This window comes from Ascaphus truei, chromosome 10 (genome assembly GCF_040206685.1).
Source record: "Ascaphus truei isolate aAscTru1 chromosome 10, aAscTru1.hap1, whole genome shotgun sequence".
Classification (NCBI taxonomy): domain Eukaryota; kingdom Metazoa; phylum Chordata; class Amphibia; order Anura; family Ascaphidae; genus Ascaphus; species Ascaphus truei.
In genome coordinates, this window is record NC_134492.1 from 13065071 (window position 1) to 13084916 (window position 19846).

A 19846-nucleotide genomic window follows, 5' to 3' on the forward strand; every position below is an offset into this window, starting at 1 on the left:
CTAAGTGCAAGGCTTAGATCCTTCCTAGGTACCGATGTAGCCAACCTTATTAATCTCTCTGGTGGGATATGGCAAATTGGTATATTTTATTCTGCAATGCAAAAATGTTAACTGCACACCCATAATATTGAATAATAAAAAAAAAAGGATCATAAATGATTCGATCAGCAACCACAAGAATATACGTTTTCTGCGCTCACGGCCATTAAATCATATGAAAAGTTATATTCTCCGTGTGATCGGGATGTGTTGTGTAGTTACTAAGAACAGTAGGACATGCTGCATCTGTAGATAGGGTAAATATAATTGAAGAACCCATTTGGAATATTTCAATGATCTAAAATATACTTAAAACTATTTAGAACTATGTATGGAAGATGCGTGTAACATATTACAGACTATGTATGGAAGATGTGTGTAACATATTACAGACTATGTAAGGAAGATGTGTGTAACATATTACAGACTATGTAAGGAAAATGTGTGTAACATATTACAGACTATGTAAGGAAGATGCGTGTAACATATTACAGACTATGTAAGGAAGATGCATGTAACATATTACAGACTATGTAAGGAAGATGCGTGTAACATATTACAGACTATGTAAGGAAGATGCGTGTAACATATTACAGACTATGTAAGGAAGATGCGTGTAACATATTACAGACTATGTAAGGAAGATGCGTGTAACATATTACAAAACAGCTTTTGGGGGCCTTTCCATCCACGAAATATAATCAAACGGAACAGTTTGTGGGAGTTTAATGGCCGAGTTATTGTTGTCTTATAAGACATCAATAAATTCCACAGCATTGTAATGGAGGGAAGAGTCTACCACACACCTCTGCAATTACAATGAATCCAGGACCAGAGATTCAGACCAAGGGACAAGCTGTTATATGCTTTCAACTCGAAATGCTCAACAAATTAAAAAAATTAAATCCTTTATTGCGACCCCGAAGTTGAATGTTTAATAAAACTGCTTAGCTCACACATAAAATTAACTTAGTAACTCACCTTTTTCAGTTTCTCTGTACTCTCGGATTCCTGCTGGGATTTCAGCCTGGAACATGGAACCCACCATAATTTCCTGTGGAAAATGCATTGTTGGTTTCCAGTCTGTGCACAGGTATGTAAATGCATTTCCCACTTCCATGCGTCAACACAAGTTTACTTAGCAGGCATAATTGTGCTAAATATTCAAAATCAATGTTTAAGTGACCAGCCAAAGTAAAACATTCCTTTTAGGTCACAGAAAAAAAATTATATACCAATGTATTGATACTTTAAAAATATGCAAAGAGCAGCCAAGGTTTGTGAGCAACTAAAACACCCTCCAAAGCAGCAGTGCCCCCTTCTGGCTGCATACACGCAGCACAATGCATGTTACTTAAAGCGGCCGGGTGGGTACTCCCCCATTTTTGTTTATTTTTTTTTACATAGGATTGAAGCAAGGGGTCTCCGGAGCTGAACCCCATTAATTTCAGCTCCGGGGACTCCCGGCTGAGATACTTGCCGCGGTAGGGGGGCCGGTAGTCAGTACACTTGGCTTGCAGGGAGAGTTTCATAGCTCCCACTCCCTGTGGGCCAATAGGAAGAGGAAGCTTCCCAGTGTCCCGCGTGACGCGGGACCTTGAAACGTTGCTGAGATACCGGCATCCCCTCCGGAGGTATTTCCGGAAGCAGGTGGGCCCCAGAGCTGAAATGAATGGAGTTCAGCTCTGGAGACCCCCTGCTTCAAACAAATGTTAAAAAATGATCATGTAAAAAAAAAAAAAAAAAAAAAGACCATGATTTGCTCTTTTAAAGATGAAATCCCGAAAAAGACCAAAATAAAGCATTAGCAGCCAAATCTAGAAAAAGAAAAGGTGATGTATAGTAGCGCTAATGGGAATTAGACAATATACCCTGCTTAGAGGGTGAGCCCTAGTTGTAGAAAGGCAGCCTGATGGTAAACTGATGGTACAATCAGAATAAACAGCATAAAACAAAAAGAAATACCGGCGCCTAATGAGTCCAAATAGTGGAATCCTGGATATCCAGTAGAGATAGCTCAAGTCCCAAGCTGATCAACAGTCTCTTAGTCTTTAGATGATCAGATAGGACTTCGTTCATGGGAAGTGGAACATGAAATGAAAAAAGAGATATTTAGTGCAACACAGCTAAACAAATTATACAGACATAGATTGGCAAACTGGCTGACAATGATGACAAGACAGACAGACACACAAAGACAGATAAACACAAAGCAAAGCTAATGATAAAAATTAGTTTAATATAACTAAATGAGTAAAAATGTTGAACAAAATCTGGAACGCCGCTCCGGTGGCGCCGCTCCACGTGGAGAACAGTCCACACCAGTTCACTGCCATTAACCATCTGCCGTCCTGTGAGTGTTATTCAGGTTTTAACCAACCGGAGCGGCGTTCCAGATTTTGTTCAACATTTTTACTCATTTAGTTATATTAAACTAATTTTTATCATTAGCTTTGCTTTGTGTTTATCTGTCTTTGTGTGTCTGTCTGTCTTGTCATCATTGTCAGCCAGTTTGCCAATCTATGTCTGTGTAATTTGTTTAAGCTGTGTTGCACTAAATATCTCTTTTTTCATTTCATGTTCCACTTCCCATGAACGAAGTCCTATCTGATCATCTAAAGACTAAGAGACTGTTGATCATCTTGGGACTTGAGCTATCTCTACTGGATATCCAGGATTCCACTATTTGGACTCATTAGGCGCTGGTATTTCTTTTTGTTTTAGCCAAATCTAGAAGGTGTTCAATCTGGGTAATTACATATAATTTGATTGACGCAAAGTTCCAATAAATTATGCGGATGCGAAGTTCTCAATTAGACTACCTAACAAGACTCCCGAAAAGGTACAATGGCAGCTTCAAATACCTTTTTAAAACAAATATATAACTTTAAAACTTGTACCTTTTTCCAGTCTTCTGAAGGAATATAATCTTCATCGTCCTCAGATTCTTCTTCTATTTCATTATCTGTAAAAAGAACATTGCTGAGACTGCAATCACAAAATACTGTTTACACAGAAGACAGGAAAGGGAAAAAAAAACCCAGAAGATTATACTGAAGAATAGTCAAATGCAAAACTGCAACATACTTGCATCAAAATACTTGCATCGGCGTGGGCGGATTACTTCTTGCACATCTTGGCACGCAGCAGAAGGCGCAGGATCGCCATTAGATGACTGAGTTTCATCTTCCTGGCCAGATGAATCTTTAATAGTTTCATCCTGAAAGACATTACCCAAACATGGTACATGCTTAGAGCAAAACCAAAAACATTTTAGAGCATCTCTGCGTAATCAGCCCCTTTCTGATAAGCATGCACCCTAATTGCCTCTCTGATCCCGAGCAGTAACGGTAGGGGACACACAGACTGCCCACTCTTTGCTACCGAACGTCCTAGCCAGACAAGGAAAGACTGGCAATATGAAATATGCTCGATGTGTAAAAATATATTAACATAGAAAGGATACAGAAGGTTGTTCAAGTGCAAAACAACAGTTGGCTGTAAAATAGGAAGCAATATGCACCATGGCAAAGATTTGCAGCCAGACTTTCACTTCTGACTTTCCATGATGTATATAAAACATATATGTAAGAAAATCTAAAATAAAATGTTCGAGACATGTATTTTCTCCTTAGAAGTTCTGCTGTGTGTGATGAATGAATGTTAACCACTATTTTGGAGTGCTACCCGTTTCCCTTGACTGCTCAGGAGTTAGCCATCTATGATTTGGGCAAGGTTTAAGACACTGGGATGCTGTAGTAGTGCATGGAGTTGTTGCCCCTTCCTCGGGAGAGACACAAACATGCCCTTTTTCTCAATGCTGCTACTTAAAATATCAGGTGTACAAATACATGGAATAATGAACAGGTTTGTGATGTTCCACAAATACAGGCATATTGGTAGTGAATCCCCAAGCTATTAAGCATTCCAGTGTCAAAAATATCATCACAAATCTGAGATTCCACAAAGACGAGATACTTCAACCATATATATTGTATTAAATATTGCTATGTTTAGCTCCACTTGTGCACAAGTTCATTTTTCTAAACAGTTGTTTTTTTTTAATTTATTTTATATATAAAGTGTAGTCTGTCTTTAAAAAGGTACTGCGCAGTCTATATCGCATTGTTAGACAACCCTGTAGAGAATCTTTAAGATTCACATTGCGTGTTTTGATCTTTATTATTACAATTCATATCTATGAGAGTAGTAAGTATGTAGTGAAAACCATACAAAGAGCAGTAGCCACAGAATAGTTGCAGCTCCTCAGCACACGGTAAGGCTAAGGCCCCGCTCCCAGAGTCAGCGCGCCCGCACTGCATACAGGCGGGGCGCTGACATACACAGACCGCGATATGCGGTCTGTAGGGAGCGGGAGCCGGAGGTGGGCGGGAGTGGGAGGTGTGAGCGGGAGGGGGGGGCGTGGCTTGAGCGGAGGGACCCGCTACTCTCCCCCCCCCTCACTCCACGGACTCGGGCTGGAGCTGCTGATTGAAGGTAAGCAACACACACACGCAGGCACACACACACACACACACACACACACACACACGCAGGCACTCATACACACACACACACAGACAGACAGACGCAGGCACTTACGCACTCAGGCACACACATACACACACACACACACAGACAGAGGCAGGCACTCACGCACTCAGGCACACACATACACACACACAGACAGGCATGCACGCACTCAGACACACACACAGACAGGTACTCACGCTGCTGTTACATAGTTACATAGTTACATAGTAGATGAGGTTGAAAAAAGACGTACATCCATCAAGTTCAACCTATGCTAAATTCAGACAACAGATACTTTATTCTATATCTATACTTACTTATTGATCCAGAGGAAGGCAAACAAAAAAACCCATTTAAGGGGGAAAATTAATTCCTTCCTGACTCCAAGAATTGGCAATCGGATTAATCCCTGGATCAACATCCTTCCCATGTATACTTATTTGGTATATCCCTGTATACCTTTCCCATCTAAAAAGATGTCCAACCTTTTTTTGAACAAATCTATTGTATCTGCCATCAGTCTCCATGGGTAATGAATTCCACATTTTAACTGCCCTTACTGTAAAGAACCCTTTCCTTTGTTGCTGGTGAAATTTCCTTTCCTCCAACCTTAAGGGATGGCCCCGAGTCCTTTGTACTGCCCGTGGGATGAATAGTTCTTTTGAAAGCTCCTTGTATTGTCCCTGAATATATTTGTATATAGTTATCATATCCCCTCTTAGACGCCTCTCTTCTAATGTAAATAAATCCAATATAGCTAGCCTCTCCTCATAAGTTAGAATGTCCATCCCCTTTATTAATTTGGTGGCTCTTCTCTGCACTCTCTCTAGTTCCATGTCTTTTCTTAGGATTGGTGCCCAAAATTGTACTCCATATTCAAGGTGTGGTCTTACTAATGCTTTGTAAAGGGGCATAATTATGTCTATAATTATGCTGTCACTCCACACTCCTCCCCGCTCCCCGAAGCCTCTCCTCCTCCCGAAGCCTCCCCTCCCCATTGGCTTACAGCCACACCACGTGACTCGTCAACGCTAGGGAACACCATTTTCTTGTGTCCCATAGCGGCTGACGCGCCACAGCGTGGAGTGCGCTGTGCCGCCAGGGGGGACCGGGACCGGCTCCGCAGGATTCCCCTGCTGGTGGGGAACTCGCGTGTGGCCGCCCGCGCCAACGAGCGCAGCGGGACCGAGGCCTAAGCCCTTTAATTTCAATGTGCAGCTATCGTCATTCAGTATAGCTACAGGCACTGTGCGAATGAGTTAGGATCCAGGGCAGGAAGGGAGCGATGTCATCAGGAACACCCAGAAAAAAAGACATAAAACATCATAGTGCAGTAGGTTAACTAAAAGAATGAGAATGTGCGAATGAGACCAGAATTGTTGAGCAACACCCAGATAAGAACAGGTTATTTCCAAACAAAAAATAATGGTGAACACAATAGAAATCGAATTGGGCAAAACATGTTATATATTATATTAAAAAAAAGTATATATATTATAACTAATAAAGCACGAGTTGCTGTAAGTAGTTAATAACCAATGCAAACATTCATTCCATAGTGCATGAGAGGCAGTAGTTGATTAATAACCTATACCTTATTTTCACCACTACAGACGCTGTTCCCGTCATTATCCACATCATCTTCCTCTTCCTCCTCCTCCTCATCATCTCCATCCTCATCCTCCTCTGCTCCAGGCAGAGGCACTGTACTACCGTAGCCATAAAGCTTCAATAATTCATGAATTGGCATCTCACTTTCCTGAAATGAAAACAACGCACAACTGCTGCTGTTTATTCAACTCAGAGTCATGTTTACTAGTTGACTGTAGGGCGATATGAAAGTATTTTACCCATTTTTAAGGTGTTACCAAATGGAGACAATTAACTATTGTATATGAATGCCGTGGTCTTGTTGTTGAATTCAGCCTAGGTAAGCTCCAGATGTGATCAAAAGAATTTAATCTATATGTAGAGCAGGGGTTCCCAACCTTTCTTACATTGTGCACCCCGTTAGAAAATATTTGTTCCACGAACCCGTAATTAATAAATCTTATTGCCTACTCGTCAGACTATTGTCAACAAAACAATCTGCCAGATCACAGGCAGTATGGTGTCCTGAGCTTGTGGGGAGGAACACACACATAATAAGTGTCCAAACTGCCCCTCAGTGTGTACAGGCAGCAAGGGAGGTATAGCGGTCACTCACTGAGGGAGCTTCCAAAGTCATGACCCACAATGCCTTGCCACACTACGGTGCAGTTTGGGGCCTTACCAAGGACGCAGTCCCCACCAGGAACACACAATACTGCCTGGGATCCGCCATTACAGATTTGTTTTGGTGAACAGCCCCGAGGAAGTGACGTCAGTCAAAAAACGTGTAGGGTCAAAGGTCACGGCGCCTTCGGAGAGAGCTGGTTGCGTGCAGCGTTCCTGACCACCCCTGCAGGAAACGACGTCATTGCGAGAGAGGTCCAAACCGATGTGTGCAGTTGTGTGCAGCTCCCCTTCCCCTGTGTCTACTTTGGGAACTATCTACACATTGGAGGGAGACAGAGTCATCACTCCACACACCCAAGCGCCCACTGAGGACTCCCCCTGCATTTGGCATTCGTTCCTGTTTGGTTACCCACGCTCATTTATCCGGTCCTGCTGTAAGTAGGGTTTTGGGTTTTAACCCCTTGATGACCCGCTGCAGCAGGCTCCTTTGTTTTATTAAACAGTTTTTTATTTCAGCTTCTGTGTTTTGTGTGTATGTTCCTGTTGTTTGTATTTTGTTTTAGCTGTTTTTTGTAGTTTTATACAGTATACACTATGATCATTGTGTCTGTTTCTGTCCACATGTCACAGACCTGGGTGTGGGAGTTTGAGCTAGCTGGGAATGTGTGTTTACCACATGTCACGGACAACCTGATTGGAGAACTCCTGTTCACCAGGCTCCCCTGCTTCAAACTCTCAGTGCCAGTCAGTGTCGTTTACTCACTGAGTCACTCCCTCTCCCTCTGAAAAGTTTGCGCACCCCTGCCTTAACCTATACTTTTAAAAAAGTCGTTAATCGCACTTTATACGGGTTTCCAATAAATCCCATTCAAACATCCACCTTTAAGGAAAATCTATAGCGGTTTGTGCTTTAGAAGAGAACACATGTTAGAGTGACTATTCCAGAATACATGTACATATTAATAGCACATTTCCTGCATAGCCACCTTAAGAGTTGTGTTTGTAGACCAAAAATAAATCTGAAGTGAAGTGCAACTAAAGGCAAGAGCAGGACGTTAAGACTTGTACTCTGCATTACTTTAAAAAGGTGTATGATGACGGGGCTGATCAGTTTAGCAATCCAGAAGTACTGTATGCAAGAGAGGAGATCTTTTAGGGAGGGACTTCCATTGCCATTTAGCTTGTAGAAATATATGCTTCTACAGGGGTGTCCAACTCCAGTCTTGAAGAGCCACCAATAGACCAGGTATTGGAGATATCCCTGATGAAGCACAGGTGGCTCAATCAGTGGCTCAGTCATTCTGACAGCCATTGATTGAGCCACGTGTGCTGAAGCAGGGATATCCTTAAAACCTGACCTGGATTTGGCCACCCCTGTGCTAATAGATGCGAGTGTATTTTGCATAAGGAACCATTTATCTTGTATTATTCTCGTTTTTTTGAAAAGAGCCCACATATTTTGCAGCGTGGTACAGTGGGGGTACAGAATGACATTGTTGAAAAAGTTTGACATACAAACAAGCCATACACAGCGCAAGCAGATACAGATGGTAATGAGGAACTTGTATCAGACCTGGTGGTTTATGTTTAAAAGTTGGACTTTGGTCATGCATAATTCACATGGAATAACGTTACTAGGCAACATTGCAGCTATGAAAATGTTATGTACATATGATTCATGTTATAAAATGTGGTGCGCTCCCAAATTAACAGCAATAAAAATAAAACCTGTTTGTAGCATTTACAGATCTTCAATGCCATTTACCCTTTCAAGGTGTTCAATTTCAGTACTGAAATTGACTTCTCCTTCCATCATCTCTTCTTCTTCTAACGTCCGTTCATCATCAAATTCATGAACTAGCATGTCAGCTGATGGATCAAACTCGTGGTCATCTGATGTAGCTGAGCCTCCTGCGTTAGGAAAATAAAACAATGCGCTAGTTTTAAATTCAAATTTCTAACACCCCACATTTTCCACAAGGGAGAATGTTTGAGACATTCTGCACCACAGCTGTAGGTTATGCATCTAGTTATAGGTAGCAGGGTACCACAGCTGGCTTTTGACCCAGATAGAGATATATATTAAAGTAGCAACTCGTGCTGTTCCAATATTATTATTTTCTTTCTCTACAGCATTTGAACCAGAAGGTTTCCCCCCAAAAAAGGACATGGTTCAGGAGATGGTTATCTCTGCTGTCCAAGTCTTCTGGGGAGCTTAAAATGACCACTCACAGGATGCAGATTGCAAGGCAGAGAGTAACTACGACCTGTGAGGCACGAAGTTGCACAGCAAACATTTTGGAAGAGGGTCGTCCTCTTAATTCACACTGTAGCATGCTTAAGAGGGGACGATCATTGAGCAAGATAAAATGCCCCAAACGAGAGGGTGGTGTAGACTAAAAGCTCCTACAGAGGGAAGTCTTTTGAATTGACATATTAAACACATTGGCCTCTCATGACATAACTAACAGCCAGAATCTGGCATGGTATTTGAACAGTAGAAAGCAGCTTTTTAAAGGAACCATTATTTTTGCGGGTGACAATGAGAGTGCACCAAGTCTCCTACTATGGTTAACCTCTTGTTCCATAACCTCCTTTATGATCATATCCTGCTCCCTTATCTGGTTGCCTTCTATACCTGCCGATACTATTAATTACAATCTCTTTATATTGACTTATTCATTTACGTCGCAATCTTGTTTTTTAAACCAGACGATATATCAGTTCTAAATACCAGCTTATAGCGCTGCACACAGGTCACTGCCGATATTCACTACTCTATGACAGGGGCGCGTAAACTTTTTTTTCGCTGCGTCCCACCTGTGTGCCGGCTCCAGAGCTCGTACCCCCCACCCCAGTGACCTGGCATCAAATGACGCAGAGGGTCACGTGATCCTGCACCGTCATTTGACGCGCGTTTCCATAACTACACGTCACATGACCCTGCGTTGTCATGGCAACGTGACCAGAAGCCGCCTGAATCCTGGTAAGTTCAAGTTGCAGAGACCTCGCACGGTCCCCTGGCATTTAATTTAAATGCCTCGATGAAGAGCACGGGGCCTCTGCAACCGCCCGTGCTCCCCCCAGAAAAATCCCAGGCGCGTCCCCCAGTTTGCACACCGCTGCTCTATGACACCGACAACAGATTCTATCCTGGTTGCAGCAGCGGTTATAATGATTCTGGAAACATTGCTACTATATTATCTTACACCGAACTGACTTAGTATCAGACTGCAATACTTTGTACATTATGGTGGTCTCTGCCCGTAAACCGTCTTAGGCCAAACTTATAGTGGCGGCGGCGCTACGTGCGCGGGCACGTCAGGCACAATTCAGTAATTGGGTACAGTATTTATCCAAGTGCCTGCAGGCAAAGAGGCGCGTTGACGCGCAGTGTTTTGAGGAGACACTAAACAGTCTTTTCAGGCGGCTGCCGCGTGATGTCAGCATCACGTGAGCTGGTCCAGCCAATGAGGGCGCACCAGCTTCGTGACGCCCCCAGCACTATGAGCAGGGATCGCTTCTGCTCCAACCACGCGGCAAGGTAAGAGCTCGCACTGTCGCAAGCAGCGCCGGACTGTATGAACTTAGCCAACGGCAACACGGCTATGTATTTAACTTGAGGGCCTGTTACCTCACAGGAAAGACGATACAGATCACACTATGTAGACAAGGTCTTTTTTCTGCACGATTCTGCTACATTTGCCATGTATATTATTAGGTATTCATGTATTTTATAACATTTTGGTTCTATTCTGTCCTTGTTTTTCTGTTTTGTTTGGATACTATATTTGTTTCACACAATATACAGCAGGAGTGGCTAACTCCAATCCCCAAGGGCCACCAACAGGTCAGGTTGCAAGGATATCCCTGTTTCAGCACAGGTGGCGTAATCAGTGGCCCCTGATTGGGGAGGAATGGAAAAAAATATATACCTTTAAAGTTACATTTGTGTTTTATTGTGAAAGGTAGTATCAAAGTTACCCCATAAATCTTGCATAATAGAAGATGCATATTAAGCCGAATAAAACCAATAAAGCAATTTACCTGGGCTTGCAGTCCCAAGAGAAGGCTGTAAAAAAGGAAGAATTCGCCATTTTTATGAAATAGTAAGAAATGTAACATTTCAGATATTATATATGCTTAAACCAATCATTTTAAAAAAATGCACAAACTATTACATAAGATAATTATACTGTAGCTTTAAGAAGTCTGCATTTATAGTGTTCTAATGTTTCTGTAATGATCAGCAATGTTTGCAAATTTAAAATGGATTAAGGAAAATCATTGCAATAGTTAAAACACTCCCACTTAACCAATGTAAAAACCAAATAATAAAAAGGAACATCTAAATCACAAAACAACCCCTATTCACCTCAGAAAACATGTTTAACATTGATCTATTTTCAACGTGAAGTTTAAAGGTTTGTCAAATTGTTCCATAATTACGGTACTTCTTTCTAATGTTCGTATAATACACTCGCCAGGTGCACATATGTAAAAACATGTTACTCTGAGAAGATTGCTGCACCGAGTCCTAAGCATAGTCAAGTTAAAAAAGTTATACTACTAATATTTGACATCTTTTATTTTTTTTTACTTTTGGAAATAAATCATAATCATGTATTAGCTCAAGAACCACAAGAACAAGAAGGAAACCAAAGAGGCACGGTAAAACTGGAAATATAATAGTAAAAATGATGGAATATATACATATATATATATATATTACTATGGTGGAAGATAATTTAGCAAAATACATACAAGTGGGAATGGTAAAAGAAAACGCATGAATCAGCTATTTAGACTGTAAGCTTTGTCCCAGGTTCCTTTCAACTTTCTGTCTGGTGCACTACAGTTGCATAATAACTTCTGTATTTCGAGGGCTGGGATGTCATGAATATATGATGGCAGGTTCATAATTATGAAGAAAAAAAAATAGAAGTCAGAAAGAAAAAATGTGTAGAGAAACGGTACTGAAACAGCAAGACTGCAAGTTTTTATTTGTGTTTTTTTTAATTAACACCTTTCCAAAATAAAAATTTACTGGATGATTCTAAAATTAAGTATGTGAACAGGGGGAAATTATATATATATATATATATATATATATATATATATATATATATATATATATATATATACAGTGTTCGACAAACCTATACATTTGCTCGCCCCGGCGAGTGGATTTAACCCCCAGGCGAGTAAATATTGGCCCAAGCAGCACACGTTTGGTACTAGGTGGCGAGTAGATTTTTTGGTGATTTGTCAACCACTGTGTGTGTGTGTGTGTGTGTGTGTGTGTGTGTGTGTGTGTGTGTGTGTGTGTGTGTGTGTGTGTGTGTGTGTGTGTGTGTGTGTGTATATATATATATATATATATTCTTCCGGCGATGTTACAATGAATGAAACAAGCAAACGGTATACTTAAAAACAGTGTCTCTTGGAATGTTATCTGTGCTTGTCCTTCCCCCGGTGTGGATGAGATTTATGGCTAGAGGTGTTAAATGGTTCCTGAAAGTAAGTGATGTAAGAGTGTGTGTGTGTGTGTGTATCTGTGTGAATATAAATGAATGGAGAGCCCACAGTGTATACAGTGCTTTACAAAAGGGGTGTGTGGAGTGGGAGTTAATATAAATGGTGTGGGTAGGTGTGGAAATGTGAGAGATAGTAGCATAACTAAAAGTGTGTGTGGATACTATGTATACCCTTTGCTTGTTTCATTCATTGTAACATCGCCGGAAAAAGAGATCAGTGTATCTCGAAACCTCGCACAAATAAAAGCATTTCGTTAGCCACAGAATGGTATCATCTATTTATTTTTTGATTATTGAAGCTCGGCTAACACGGTACTGATACACATATACATATACATATATATAGTCATTTTACCTATAACTATCAAGTTTAAGGCATTTCATACAAATTTTTAGGAGTATGTAGCTTGTCAGCGAAAGTTATTATTCTTTAAATTAGTTTACAAAAAAAATATTTTGAACCAATATATTTTTATTTACGGAAGTTAAGTGCACAAAAAGATAACATTTGTTTACACTTTAAATGACTCAATATTTCCTCCAAATAATACCCTATTTGTCTACTGTCTACACACTGTCAATCTTGCAATGAGAGAAAAGAGAGAGAGAAGAGAGAGAGAGAGAAGAGAGAGAGAAGAGAGAGAGGAGGAGAGAGAGAGAAAGTAACAGTGAAACTAGCCTCACAGTGAGCGAGTTACAGTAAACTGCATTTCAAAACAAGCCATTCAAGTTGCTTAAATAAAATTCCTCAAGTACAGCAATAAGTCACTAATAACTTGGATCCTAAATGTGTTTTTATGTAATAAACCAATGCACTAGGCCTACTACAATATGTACATCTCATAGAATACTTTTTCTGAATACTGTACATGTTAATCAGTCCTAACATGCTATTTAAATGGCTTTCCATCTCTCCATGTGCAATCATTTTGATATCACCATTACACAGAGGCACAATTATCAAGGGCCGATACATATCACAACCTGTTCCGGCGTTAACTCCCATTGAAGTATAAGGGAGTTAACGTCAGAACAGGTGCGATAACCCATACCGGCACTTGATAAATAAGCCCCATATTTAATTTGATGCGGATCAGGGAAAGCCCGGAGCACAGATTTTCCAGTGTTGGAAAAGTGGCTCCAACATACTGCTGTAAATGGGGACCACATAAAGCCCTAATGTATATTGTCCAAATCGGCCATTCAGGATGGTTTCAACTTAAAATACTCACTGAAGTCAATGGGGATTTTCAGCCAAATACAGCCCTAACAACCTCGGACAACGTAGAAATACCCTTTAAAATGGGACAACAGATTTGGTCCATCTAGTCTGTATCATTACTATTTAATGATGCAAAGTAAATGAAATTCCTAGGTCATATTTGTTTAAAAGCGTACCCCTGTATACTCAAAAACTTGTGTTACAATTTACTTTTATGCCATATAGGGCAAATTACATTGCTAGTACAATATCATTTTTATATTGTTCTGATTTAATCCTCCATTGTCACGGGGTTCTGCAGCAAATGAAAAAAAATAAAAATAAAAGGAACTTGCAATCATAGATATTGCATTTCTCAAGAAACGGAGTCTTTATTTCTACATTTTTGCTGGGGTTTTTTTTTATACCAATAATGATTGTTTTAAACATCACATTATTTATCACAATATTAAAATCAGAAAGGAGATAGAAGTCCGGGGGAAAAAAATTACTATAGCAGTCATTTTAGGTAATCTAGTACTCGAAGTAACAAAAATAAGGTTTTCAAAAGGTGCCACAATCCTTACAAAGTTTTAAGATACCACTCCAAGTCATCAATAAACCCCTTGGCTGCTAAAGAGGTGTGCGAACTGCAACCCCCTTTGGTAAGCCAAGGTTCGGTTTACACTAGACATTTGTCATGTTGTGATACCTTTTAGTGGTTAGCAAACGAGATGACCGAACATGAAGAAAAAAAAAGGAGGATCAGACAGGTTTTCAAAGCGTTGCACATTCTGTATAAATGATTATTCATATGATCTATATTAATCTACCACATATACATATGGTAGATAGATGCTCCAATAGAAATGTAAACATAATAATAATAATAAATACACACACATTTACTCAAGGATCTCTTGCCGCTACTAGAACTGCAGGCTGCTGGCCAATATACAAGAGGTCCCAAAAGGGAGGAAGAGGCAGGCCTGCCAACAGGGGTTGTAGGCATGCAGGGGGTGGGGGGGAGGCGCGAGGTAGGTATGCAGGGGGGGGGAGGCGGGAGGGAGGGGGTCTGGCGTGTTTGGAGATGGGACCAGGGGGTTGGTGCGAGTCCGGCAGTTGGTGTGCGCGAGACTTCCCGCTCTCCTCGATCGGGGAGGTGTGTCCAATGTGGCTATGCAGCGGATACAGTTCACTCCCGGCGCTCCCCCGGTTACCGCTGCCGCCCGCTGCCGCCCGCTGCCGGCTGTTTGAGCGGGAGGAGGGGGGATATTAGGGTGCCTGGATGCCACTGCCCCCCCGCCGTATCCACTAGCCCCCCCTCTTTACACCATTCCAATCCCCATTCCTCCCTAAGTCTCCTGGTCAGAAAGCGTGTCGCACAGCAGATTGCTAATGCCAATTATTGACTATGGAGACATAGTATATGACTCAGCACCTCAAACCCACCGTAGCAAACTTGACACCCTCTACAATTCAATTTGTCGTTTTGTTCTCCAATGCAACTACAACACACATCACTGCGAAATGCTCAAAGAACTAGATTGGTCATCACTAGAGTCTAGGCGCAAAGTTCACCTTTCCTGTCTTGCCTTTAAATTCTTTATGGGCAAGCTACCCAGCTACCTGAACAAGCTCCTCACCCCTACCACATACAGCACTTATCACCTGAGATCAGACTCCAAAAGACTGTTCATGGTCCCAAGGCTCAACAAAGTATCCGTCCGTTCCTCCTTCTCTTACCGTGCACCCCAAAACTAGAACAACCTACCTGAGACTCTCACATCCACCACCAGTTTAAGTTCTTTCAAATCTAAGGCTGTCTCACATTTTAATCTGGTCTGTAACTGTTTCATTCGCCCATAACATATATTTTCTTTAACTGTGCACGCAATGTCTTGTATATAATGTATACCCTGTTCATTTATGTAACTGTATTTGTAACCATGTATTATTTGTCTTAACTCTGTGCCCAGGACATACTTGAAAACGAGAAGTAACTCTCAATGTATTACTTCCTGGTAAAATATTTTATAAATAAATAAAATAAATAAGGTAAGTCTGAATTTTATATGTATTGGGGTGGTGGGGGTCTTTTGAATATGTATTGGGGTGGTGGGGGTCTTTTGAATATGTATTGGGGTGGTGGGGGTCTTTTGAATATGTATTGGGGTGGTGGGGGTCTTTTGAATATGTTTTGGGGTTTGGGGGTGTTCTTTTGAATATGTATTGGGGTGGTGGGGGTCTTTTTAAAACGTGGTGGGGGTCTTGTTAAAACGTGGTGGGGGTCTTGTTAAAACGTGGTGGGGGTCTTGTTAAAACGTGGTGGGGGTCTTGTTAAAACGTGGTGGGGGTCTTGTTAAAACGTGGTGGGGGTCTTGTTAAAACGTGGTGGGGGTCTTGTTAAAACGAGGTGGGGGTCTTGTTAAAACTTATTGGGGCCACCCACCTACACTGTCACCCACCCACGCATGCAGTTACCCACCCAGGCAGGCAGGCAGTCAGTCACCCACCCACCCAGACAGGCAGTCACCCACCCAGGCAGGCAGTCAGTCACCCACCCAGGCAGTCAGTCACCCACCCAGGCAGTCAGTCACCCAGGCAGGCAGGAAGTTAGTCACCCAGACAGGCAGTCAGTCAGTCACCCAGACAGGCAGTCAGTCAGTCACCCAGACAGGCAGTCAGTCAGTCACCCAGACAGGCAGTCAGTCAGTCACCCAGACAGGCAGTCAGTCAGTCACCCAGACAGGCAGTCAGTCAGTCAGTCACCCAGACAGGCAGTCAGTCAGTCAGTCACCCAGACAGGCAGTCAGTCAGTCAGTCACCCAGACAGGCAGTCAGTCAGTCAGTCACCCAGACAGGCAGTCAGTCAGTCAGTCACCCAGACAGGCAGTCAGTCAGTCAGTCACCCAGACAGGCAGTCAGTCAGTCAGTCAGTCACCCAGACAGGCAGTCAGTCAGTCAGTCACCCAGACAGGCAGTCAGTCAGTCAACCAGACAGGCAGTCAGTCAGTCAGTCAGTCAGTCACCCAGACAGGCAGTCAGCCAGTCACCCAGACAGGCAGTCAGTCACCCAGACAGGCAGTCAGTCAGTCAGTCAGTCACCCAGACAGGCAGTCAGTCAGTCAGTCACCCAGACAGGCAGTCACCCAGACAGGCAGTCAGTCAGTCACCCAGACAGGCAGTCAGTCACCCAGACAGGCAGTCAGTCAGTCAGTCAGTCACCCAGGCAGGCAGTCAGTCAGTCAGTCACCCAGGCAGTCAGTCACCCAGACAGGCAGTCAGTCAGTCACCCAGACAGGCAGTCAGTCAGTCACCCAGACAGGCAGTCAGCCAGTCACCCAGACAGGCAGTCAGTCAGTCACCCAGACAGGCAGTCAGTCAGTCACCCAGACAGGCAGTCAGTCAGTCACCCAGACAGGCAGTCAGTCAGTCACCCAGACAGGCAGTCAGTCACCCAGGAAGTCAGTCACCCAGGCAGGCAGTCAGTCACCCAGGCAGGCAGTCAGTCACCCAGGCAGGCAGTCAGTCACCCAGGCAGGCAGTCAGTCACCCAGGCAGGCAGTCAGTCACCCAGGCAGGCAGTCAGTCACCCAGGCAGGCAGGCAGTCAGTCACCCAGGCAGGCAGTCAGTCACCCACCCAGGCAGGCAGTCAGTCACCCACCCAGGCAGGCAGTCAGTCACCCACCCAGGCAGGCAGTCAGTCACCCACGCAGGCAGTCAGTCACCCACGCAGGCAGTCAGTCACCCACGCAGGCAGTCAGTCACCCACGCAGGCAGTCAGTCACCCACGCAGGCAGTCAGTCACCCACCCAGGCAGGCAGTCAGTCAGTCACCCAGGCAGGCAGTCAGTCAGTCACCCACCCAGACAGGCAGGCAGTCACCCACCCAGGCATTCAGTCAGTCACCCAGACAGGCAGTCAGTCAGTCACCCATGCAGGCAGTCAGTCAGTCACCCAGGCAGGCAGTCAGTCAGTCACCCAGGCAGGCAGTCAGTCAGTCACCCAGGCAGGCAGTCAGTCACCCAGGCAGGCAGTCAGTCAGTCACCCAGGCAGGCAGTCAGTCAGTTACCCAGGCAGGCAGTCAGTCAGTCAGTCACCCAGGCAGGCAGTCAGTCAGTCAGTCACCCCGGCAGGCAGGCAGTCAGTCACCCCGGCAGGCAGGCAGTCAGTCACCCCGGCAGGCAGGCAGTCAGTCACCCCGGCAGGCAGGCAGTCAGTCACCCCGGCAGGCAGGCAGTCAGTCACCCCGGCAGGCAGGCAGTCAGTCACCCCGGCAGGCAGGCAGTCAGTCACCCAGGCAGGCAGTCAGTCACCCAGGCAGGCAGTCAGTCACCCAGGCAGGCAGTCAGTCACCCAGGCAGGCAGTCAGTCACCCAGGCAGGCAGTCAGTCACCCAGGCAGGCAGTCAGTCACCCAGGCAGGCAGTCAGTCACCCAGGCAGGCAGTCAGTCACCCAGGCAGGCAGTCAGTCACCCAGGCAGGCAGTCAGTCACCCAGGCAGGCAGTCAGTCACCCACCCAGGCAGGCAGTCAGTCACCCACGCAGGCTGTCAGTCACCCACGCAGGCTGTCAGTCACCCAGGCAGGCAGTCAGTCACCCAGGCAGGCAGTCAGTCACCCAGGCAGGCAGTCAGTCACCCACCCAGACAGGCAGGCAGTCACCCACCCAGACAGGCAGGCAGTCACCCACCCAGGCATTCAGTCACCCAGACAGGCAGTCAGTCAGTCACCCAGACAGGCAGTCAGTCAGTCACCCAGACAGGCAGTCAGTCAGTCACCCAGACAGGCAGTCAGTCAGTCACCCAGACAGGCAGTCAGTCAGTCACCCAGACAGGCAGTCAGTCACCCAGACAGGCAGTCAGTCACCCAGACAGGCAGTCAGTCACCCAGACAGGCAGTCAGTCACCCAGACAGGCAGTCAGTCACCCAGACAGGCAGTCAGTCACCCAGACAGGCAGTCAGTCACCCAGACAGGCAGTCAGTCACCCAGACAGGCCGTCAGTCACCCAGACAGGCCGTCAGTCACCCAGACAGGCCGTCAGTCAGTCACCCAGACAGGCAGTAAGTCAGTCACCCAGGCAGGCAGTCAGTCAGTCACCCAGGCAGGCAGTCAGTCAGTCACCCAGGCAGGCAGGCAGTCAGTCACCCAGGCAGTCAGTCACCCAGACAGGCAGTCAGTCAGTCACCCAGACAGGCAGTCAGTCACCCAGACAGGCAGTCAGTCAGTCACCCAGACAGGCAGGCAGTCAGTCACCCAGACAGGCAGGCAGTCAGTCACCCAGGCAGTCAGTCACCCAGGAAGTCAGTCACCCAGGCAGGCAGGCAGTCACCCAGGCAGGCAGTCAGTCACCCAGGCAGGCAGTCAGTCACCCAGGCAGGCAGTCAGTCACCCAGGCAGGCAGTCAGTCACCCAGGCAGGCAGTCAGTCACCCAGGCAGGCAGTCAGTCACCCACCCAGGCAGGCAGTCAGTCACTCACGCAGGCAGTCAGTCACCCACCCAGGCAGGCAGTCAGTCACCCAGGCAGGCAGTCAGTCACCCACGCAGGCTGTCAGTCACCCACGCAGGCAGTCAGTCACCCAGGCAGGCAGTCAGTCACCCAGGCAGGCAGTCACCCACCCAGACAGGCAGGCAGTCACCCACCCAGGCATTCAGTCACCCAGACAGGCAGTCAGTCAGTCACCCAGACAGGCAGTCAGTCAGTCACCCAGGCAGTCAGTCAGTCACCCAGGCAGGCAGGCAGTCACCCAGGCAGGCAGGCAGTCACCCAGGCAGGCAGTCACCCAGGCAGGCAGTCACCCAGGCAGGCAGTCAGTCACCCACCCAGGCAGGCAGTCAGTCACCCACCCAGGCAGGCAGTCAGTCACCCACCCAGGCAGTCAGTCACCCACGCAGGCAGTCAGTCACCCACGCAGGCAGTCAGTCACCCACGCAGGCAGTCAGTCACCCAGGCAGGCAGTCAGTCACCCACCCAGACAGGCAGGCAGTCACCCACCCAGACAGGCAGGCAGTCACCCACCCAGGCATTCAGTCACCCAGACAGGCAGTCAGTCAGTCACCCAGACAGGCAGTCAGTCAGTCACCCAGGCAGTCAGTCAGTCACCCAGGCAGTCAGTCAGTCACCCAGGCAGGCAGTCAGTCACCCCGGCAGGCAGTCAGTCAGTCACCCCGGCAGGCAGTCAGTCAGTCACCCCGGCAGGCAGTCAGTCACCCACCCAGGCAGGCAGTCAGTCACCCACCCAGGCAGGCAGTCAGTCACCCACGCAGGCAGTCAGTCACCCACGCAGGCAGTCAGTCACCCACGCAGGCAGTCA

At 45.4% G+C, this 19846-nt stretch overlaps 1 protein-coding gene across 5 annotated transcripts in view; it reads right to left on the reverse strand.

Annotated features, from left to right (window-relative positions):
* MIER1 (MIER1 transcriptional regulator) overlaps positions 1-19846 on the reverse strand; it is a 45405-nt gene that overhangs the window by 12506 nt on the left and 13053 nt on the right. For 2 of the 5 annotated variants that reach the window (XM_075615877.1, XM_075615876.1), the window contains exons 2-7: positions 10837-10861; positions 8555-8700; positions 6167-6331; positions 3127-3259; positions 2940-3004; positions 1021-1093 (exon numbers count right to left, since the gene is read on the reverse strand). In XM_075615877.1, coding sequence (XP_075471992.1) covers positions 1021-1093; positions 2940-3004; positions 3127-3259; positions 6167-6331; positions 8555-8700; positions 10837-10861 — 607 coding nt within the window. Of the gene's footprint in view, positions 1-1020; positions 1094-2939; positions 3005-3126; positions 3260-6166; positions 6354-8554; positions 8701-10836; positions 10862-14430; positions 14542-19846 lie in introns of those variants that run through there. The other 3 variants (XM_075615878.1, XM_075615879.1, XM_075615880.1) reach the window with 3 other exon arrangements.